Genomic DNA, 8,610 nt, shown 5'->3' on the forward strand with positions numbered 1-8,610 from the left:
AGATTGCGAGTCGAGCGCCCCTAACCACTTAGCCATGCCGGGCCCAACTAATCATTGAAGACACAATACTGATAAATCTAAAATTTATAGTTTACCAGTACACACTTGAAGATCTCACATACAAGTGTGGTACCATCCTTCGGCACAAAACAGCATGATTTCCGCTTATCACTAAACAGATTTATCTGAGAACACGCCGACACAGTCAAGTCATTCTACCTTAGATACAACACGTAAAGAAGACAGAAGCTTGAGAACAGTAGGTGATTCTAAAAAAATGGTCACGTTTTCAAATGGTGGAACTATGAATGATTTATCAAGCACTGCAGGAAATATATATATATATATATACATACACGTGATACAAATAACAGATACATTTACGTATTTATCATGCTAAAAAGTGTGGTTATAAAAATATACATGTTTTGTGTTTCGTATATAAGAAATTAAAATCTATTTTAAAAGAAACTGAAATTTGCTGGATTTTTCTCACAATAAGCGATTATGTTTATAAGTTGGTAGATGTTAAAAGTTACGAAAATATTTATGTTTTATATCTAACTAACGTCTGTATTACATAAAAACAGTTGTACCTGTACTTCATTCAGCCATTAAATCACGTATTCGAATTGTAGTTAAACACATTCCATGTTTTGTAACCAATAGTACAGTAAACAACCAGATATTATAAAGAAAACCTACACTTACAATTTTATACATTATGTATGTTTACAAAGCATTTCAGAATTACTACAACGAGTAAGCTTTGTAAATTACTCTCTGTTATAAGTCTGAAGGATAACTAAATTGCATATTTTATAAGCATTCAAAACATCATCTAAGCCTAACTGAAACATTTTTATCATCTGACGATTTGGTTGTTTACACTTTGACAAGCTTTTCAGGAAGATACTGGAGAAAATAATGGATTGTTAATGATCCTCCGAAACTAATCCTCCGATTGAATATTAGTTAAAGATTTGACGTTAAAATATTTGTGAATATCAATACGTCAGATTATACTTTTATAGTGTTAATAAAGGCTTCTAAAGACAAAATATGCGAAAAGTAGATTTTTTTATAGTAAAAGTAAGATATGTCAGAGATGTGCCTACATCGGGATTCATGTGAACGCCATGTTCGAATATTATAGTCTTACTTACGAATTATCTGTTTTGGCCAATTTTAGCTTGGTTATCTTGTTTCATTATTATACCTTATAGCTTTACGTGTGCGTCAATACTGACTTTACTTTGTATCAAAATGACCTTTTTTTTTCTGTACGTTTTCTGGAACAGAATACATGAATACTGTTTAGACTAACCTTCCAAACAGAGGTTGTTGCGAAGTTCTGCAATTTTCTACAAACTCTACTGGTGCAGCTATTATTTTCATTGTTACGAAAGCCTTCGAAATATTTTATTCGTTAATTGCTAGACACTTTGACTAAAACAAAATATTCTTTGGGAAGAAAAAAATATAAAAAGTTCAAATTTAACTATTTTTGTTAAATGAAAAGGCTCTGCATGTTGTTCTAAAAAGACTGAGGAACAAATTTACTTGTCTCATTAAAGACAGATAATGGTTAAGATTAAGTCTTGTTTTCTAGAATATCATAACTGTTTCAGTGGTTAGTCGAATTAACAAAACTATGTTTCATTGACATTAATAGGTTAGTCTATTTAGTTTCTTACGTATATAAATGTAATTTTGATTGTAAACAAAAGTGTTTGATTATGGAATATTACATAACTCAGCGAAACGAAATACAGTCATTAAACTAGCTTCAATTTCGAGATGAAATAGTAAGTGTACTTGAACTATACGATACATATAAGATGCATTTATATTCTATTTACGCCACATGCGTAAATTTTATATCAAGAGAAAAAACCAAAACCAAAAACAATCACTATATACACATACAACCGAATCAGTTAAGAATAATAAAAATGTTAAATTCATAATTGATTGTTCTATTATACAAATATTTTTGTTATCTATGAACTAAATAATGTAACATGCAGTAGTTAATTTTCATTAGTTCAATACAAATGGATCCGATATAGTTAAATTTATGAGTAAAATTGTATAGTATAGGGACATTACAATAATTCATCTATACTATGAATTCTGGGAAATACCTTTATAGTATGTTTTTACACATTTTGTTTAGAGCGCTTGTCCTATTTGAAAAATGTAATTAATTGGTAATTAGAATGAAGTAGCTAAATATTTTTCATTGTTAACCTCATCTTTTTCTATCTAAAATTAACCTGTTAATCCGGACAGAGAAAGTGGTAGAAATACACAGGAAACTACTTTATCATCTTAAGTATTTAAGTACATCATATAACTAGATCGTTTAATGTAAATATAACTATGTGTTCATTTACATTCAAACACAACGAAGAAATGTCATTTCCCAGATTCTTGCGTGGAAAAACAAAGCTCACCAGTTGCTGCTTTATGTTGAATCTTGTAAGCAGTTATCGGACTGTTTCCACTGTATAACTGAGACCATGTCAAAGTGACGATTCTACTTCCAGTGCTTGTTGCTAAAATATTGGTAGGGCTGTCCGGGGGTTCTAGAAAAACATTAATTCACTTACAGTTTGAAAAACAAATAACTTTCACAGTCTTAAAAAGTGGAAAAACAAAAGTTGAGATCACGAATTCTTATAGTTAGATTAAAGCCCCAATTAAGCCTATATAGCTGTAATCGAACCTTAGAGAAGGATTAATTAAGAAACATTTAGAGTAATGTATGATAAGCATACATTCTAAAATATATGTTCTTTCTTTGTTCATTGTCGTTTAATTGCAGTTTTAATTAGTGAACAATAAAGGAAGAAATTAAATTTAATCTGGTTGATAATGAACATTAGTTTGCTATTAACAGTACATACCGAATTTAAATTGAAGATTAATTACAGTATCTGTACTTTTAATTAACTTTAAATTTGATAGTACATACAAAATTTTCTATTTTAACACAACTTTGATGTTATTTATAGTATTCTGACTTTTAAACAAAAATTTTCTTTTTAAATCAAAAGTCAATTACACGTTAAAAGCAGGTTTTTTAAAAACTGTGTTGGAAATTAACTGTGATTGTCTTACCTTGAACAATAACTTGAATCTTAGTTTCGTCACTGCCAAAGCTGTTTTTAGCAAGACAAGTAAAGATGACAGAATCATGTCTGTCAAGTGAATGGATTGTCATGTGCGATGTTAGCATTCCATGTTCCTCGTCTCGTTCTTCAGTGACTTCGTATCTGAAATAAAGCAGTAAGCAACAACTCCCCAAGATTCATTTGTTCTGATTTATTTTAAGCAACATCTCGTGAAAGCGGATAGTCTTTGTTTGGGTCTTAATCTCATGGGATTTTTTTAGACATGATTTTTTATCACTCAAATTACTTCGTGTGTCCACGACTTTGTTGACTACAGGGTACCTAATAACATATGGAGTCATACAAAAAATAAGTCTAAGCAAAAATACCATCAATGTCACAATCTAGTAATTACTCTGGTGTCCCCTGTGTATTTTACATAGCAAATTAGTGATCTTACTCGATTTCTCGTTACTTCGTTTACACTGAATGTTGTAACAAGAAAAAAATCATAGAATTACTCAAAATGTTAGTTACAGTATAAAATAAAAAGTCGGTCGTTTGAGGGTTAATCACAAAATAAAACATCCATTATATTAAATGATGCATCTCATTATTTTGAACGTTATCGTGTTATTTATTTTATCATCAGGAACGGAAATTTGGAAATCTGCCAAAAGTCTTGATTTGCATTTGTATATGAGCTATATAACCCACCAATTTCCCCGAGAAGCCGTCAAATTGAACTTAAATAGCTTACGAAAACAATAAAGACATCGTTACTGCTAGAAGTATATGATAAATTCCTTTTCAGATAGTGCTGGCTTTTGTTCGTTGCTGTACAGCGGAGGGATAATGGATAAGACATGCCTCTTTTCTCAAAGACAAATGACTTATAATTTTATATTTTTTCACTTTAATTGAAAATATTTTTATATATTTATAAGAAAGAACAAATTACCATTAGAAAGCACGAAATGTTAAAGATTAATGTTGCACTCGAAGAATAATTTAGAATAAATAATTATGTGTTTGTGACTGACTAAACACGGTGACTCCAAAGTATTTGATTTATTATACACTATTAATTTTAATGGAGCCAGGAGTGGCCTAGTAATAAACGTGTGGGGCTACATATCGAACGATCTTCGCCTCCACTAAACACACTGCAATTTCAGCTGTGGGTGAGTTATAAGAGTGACAATCAATCCTATTCTTCGAGTTAAACTCCAGATTAAGCTCTTTTAACAGTGGGTACTACAGACTGGTAGCCTTGTCTTTGGTCACTAGTTCAAAATGACGGACAAGATACCATTCAGGTTAAAATACCAATACCACTCAATTTTAAATTATGAATAAAGATAGGCTTCACTATTAAAATGATTTTGCATCATGTTTCAGATTTACATTTCCTGTTTGTGTGTGTGTAAATACCTTATGTAAGTTTACAGTTGAAATTCATCATTTAGTCAAAATGTGGTTCGTGGGCTGAAATATACCCGGATGTTTTACAACTCTAACAAATCAGTAATAGAAGTTACCATTTTCTGAAAATAATGGCATGCTTTAACCAGGCTTTTTATATAGTTGCTACCTACGAACATGCCCCTCGGTGGCTCAAAGGTAAGTCTGAAGGCTTAAACACTAAAAACCGGATTTCGATATTCGTGGTGGAGGCACAGCACAGGCAGTCCATTATGTAGCTTTCCACTTAACAATAAACAAACAAAAACCTACGAACGTTTGGACACATTTAAAGTTCTATTTTTCTGCATCCGATGCACAAGTTAAATATCTAGAAGCTATATAATTTCCAGTTATTATGCTTTCAAAGCTACTTTTCAAGCCTAGCACACAATATTGTTGATATGTATTTTTCAGCTGTTTACTCAGTGTAGAAAGAATGTAAATTCAACGTGTATACTTAAACTGCAGGCCAAATGTTAGTTGAAAGTATTGTGCCGTTATTATGAGTTTTAAAGCTGGTTGTAACAGCGAATGAGCACAGTGTCATGAGCTTTTAAGTTTTTGTCAGGGAATAGATGAACACAAGTGTCATATAGTTATAGTTGTCTTGATATAGAAAAGAAACTGCAGTAAGGAAAAGATAATCTGTACTCTGAAACTCAAAGAAATGTGCATGGTGGCCTTACAGACAGTGAATCTGTACTCTCAAACTCATAGAAATGTGCATGGTGGATTTACAGACAGTGAATCTGTACTCTCAAACTCAGAAATGTGTATGGTAGACTTAAAGACCGTGAGTCTGTACTCTCAAACTCATAAAAATGTGCATGGTGGACTTATAAACAGTGAATCTGTACTCCCAAACTCGCGTCAAGAGTATGATGAAAGAAGAGAAGAACAGTAAACACACTTTCAAACTGGTATGTTGTATAACATGAACGAAGACTTAGTAATATTTGTTATTTGTAGTTATTATTATCAATCAGATGTTCACGCTAATATGTTTATAAATATATTATTTTAGTAACTTTTTATGTGTAACATTTAAATAAGGGGGTTAATAAAAGTGGGAACTCATATCTGAAAATTAACGTTTCATTAATAACATTTCTGATTATGGCTGTTTATAAAAGACTGTTACGTAATGATAAAACAAATATATAATATTTCATACATTGGCATAGTATAGTGTTATATTATGATTGGATTAATTCTACTTAGCATCTAGCAAAATCAAAACCAAAGGAACTTTTTCTTCCTTTTGTTGTTAAGTGCAAAGCTACACAGTGGGATATCCGCGCTTTGTTTATTATGTAGAATTGAATCCCAGATCTGCCCAAAAAACAAGTATTTTTACAGTCAAAATAAGATAATAAAATATAAAAATATTCTTACCATATATTTATTTTCTGATAAAATATACATTTATTGAAATGATATTATTACTTTCAAAAATATTTCACGAGAAAAAAATATTAGTAATGAACATACGCCCTCTTATGGACAAACATTTGACAGCGTTGCAGACACATTTGCAACTTACCTAGCATTAGTTGCAAAATTAAGCGGTTGGTTGTCTTTAGACCAGGAGATCTGTAAAGGGTTCTCACCGTGTGCCTCACACTGAAGTTTTGCTGTTTCACCCTTTTTCCAGATATGCGACTGAAACGATCTTTTGAAGTGAGCGGCAACTGCGTAATAAAGACTTTTGTTTATAAAAACAAAACCTGATTATGCAAACAACACAACTTGGATATGTAATAACGTCAGATATTTCAATTACGTCGTAATAACTTCCAAATAAATTTGGCTGAGAAATGTATTTCTAAGTTTCAAATAAAATAAGAGTTTAAGCCTAACATTTTACAAATGCATTTAATCTAAGTGTACATATCTAAAAAAAAATTCATATATAAAAATCGTAGGCAAGTTTTAAATCCCGATTTTCTTGTTTGTGAAATATTTATGGACTATTTAAAAAAATACGGATGAAACTCCAGTATTATTGTGAATGTTTAAGAAGCATAATTAAGCAGAGAATAAACGTACCATGAACTTTCACAGCAACAACCTTTGTTAATCCAGCACCAATTCCATTGGTGGCCTGACACATGTAAAACTTGCTATCTTCTACGTCCACATCTCTTATCACTAGAGAACCGTTCTCCAACGTCTGAATATGAGAATTACTTGATATAGTTTTGAAGTTGTGTAGCGCAGAGCCTGGAAAATTAATGCACTATTAGGTTGGCTAAGCTCTAACAATGGATATAGAATCAATGAGCCATTTTACATTGATTCCTAGTAATCTATGTATAATTATTTCTATTAAGCATTCTTATAGTATTAACTCCATATTTCTCTGTTACATTTCATGACCTTCTTTTGAAAATCATACCACGCTACCACCCGAACTTAAAATTAATTTAACGGAAAGAGAAATTAAAGTACATCACATATAAAATGCTGGTAAATAATATAACTCTTAATTACGAATAACTAATTTTTTTTTCAAAACATTTTTTAAGGTCTTTGATGAATAATAAAAAGAAATTTTTATTCCACTAATTTATTTAAAAAATAATATATTGGAAATTAATAACAAATAACATTCTTACAATATTGAAAACAGTGTTTCTTGTTCTAATACTCGACGTTGAGTACTTTAAATAAAATTAAGCAAATTAAAATAACGAAAATTGTATCATTTAGTAAACTGACACATTTTTTATAATAAAAAAATCTAATTTGTGAATGTACTTTCAACAAGGAAGTCAATTTAAATCAGTGATCGTATAGGCATTGAGGTCTATTTAAAATCTGTTACGTAGTAAATATACGTATCTAATCAACACTATAACAAAAAAAGCAGTTTGAAAGGTTGCTTGAAAATGAGAAGAAATCTTTACCGCCTATTGTCGTACAATAACGTTTTTTTGTGGAGTATGACTCTCACATTTCATAAATGACACACGTGTTTTTCAATGAGTCCATAAACGGTGGCAACAGGAATTTTCATCAAAGAATAATATATGTTCTGGAGTCACCATTTATATCTATGTTTTATAAGTGGTTTAGAATGAAACTAGTGTTTGTTCTTTTTCTATATTAAATAGAGATTAAATACTAATGTTTCACAATCGACATTTCATTAGTAGTGCACGGGTCTAAGTAAAGTCCCTCGATGTATTTTACCATCCTCACAAGTTTTACTAAACCGATTAAACAGTTAAGGATTTCAAAACAATTCCCAAATGCCAGGATGAAACCGGAGTTATGGTGTGTTAATAATAGTAAAGCATCGAAATTAATCTATAAACAATAGAAAAATGTTTGGCAAATATTCACAGCTTGGTTATATTTCTCAATTAATTAACACGTTCGAAAGAAGAGCAATAAATTACAATAAACTGAATTCACAGAAATCTTTGTCAATGTAATAGTTATCTATATTTTATAATATATATAGTCAAAAAATGACTAGTAAACGTATACGAAAGTCTCTGTCAGTTTATTTAATAGAAATTTACGTATATTATACCATCAGATATTTCCCACCAGGTACGTGGATGTGGATATCCCTCCGCTTGACAATCCATTACAACAGCATCTCCAAAAACGACAGACTTATCAGTTGGTGCGATTTTCCACTTTGGCGGTACTGCATAAGGTTAAAAACATTATTCTCAAAATAATACAAAATGAAGCGTATATTTAGAAAATATCAATTCAACAAAACTTTCATGTTTAAATCTTAATTTTCTATTTATTTCCGTTGCTTTGAACTAGATTTCCGGTTAATAAATGATTAACTCTAGCAAGTTTCATCTTGTTTTTTTTCACTTCAATCTAAGTTATGGCTAACTGAAGATATCAACTTAGATAATCTTAATTTGGTGACCCGGCATGGCCAGGTGGTTAGGGAACTCGATTCGCAATCCCTGCCCCATCAAAACATGCTCGCCCTTGCAGTCGTGGGAACGTTATAATGTGACGGTCAATCCCACTATTCGTTGGTAAAAGA

At 31.0% G+C, this 8,610-nt stretch overlaps 1 protein-coding gene across 2 annotated transcripts in view; it reads right to left on the reverse strand.

The window, feature by feature from the left end:
• LOC106460504 (Down syndrome cell adhesion molecule homolog) overlaps nucleotides 1-8,610 on the reverse strand; it is a 59,777-nt gene that overhangs the window by 26,200 nt on the left and 24,967 nt on the right. For both annotated transcript variants that reach the window (XM_022387255.1, XM_022387254.1), the window contains exons 8-12: nucleotides 8,128-8,247; nucleotides 6,636-6,809; nucleotides 6,130-6,277; nucleotides 3,127-3,281; nucleotides 2,460-2,591 (exon numbers count right to left, since the gene is read on the reverse strand). In XM_022387255.1, coding sequence (XP_022242963.1) covers nucleotides 2,460-2,591; nucleotides 3,127-3,281; nucleotides 6,130-6,277; nucleotides 6,636-6,809; nucleotides 8,128-8,247 — 729 coding nt within the window. The remainder of the gene's footprint in view (nucleotides 1-2,459; nucleotides 2,592-3,126; nucleotides 3,282-6,129; nucleotides 6,278-6,635; nucleotides 6,810-8,127; nucleotides 8,248-8,610) is intronic.

Source organism: Limulus polyphemus, unplaced genomic scaffold, assembly GCF_000517525.1.
Source record: "Limulus polyphemus unplaced genomic scaffold, Limulus_polyphemus-2.1.2 Scaffold782, whole genome shotgun sequence".
Classification (NCBI taxonomy): Eukaryota; Metazoa; Arthropoda; class Merostomata; order Xiphosura; family Limulidae; genus Limulus; species Limulus polyphemus.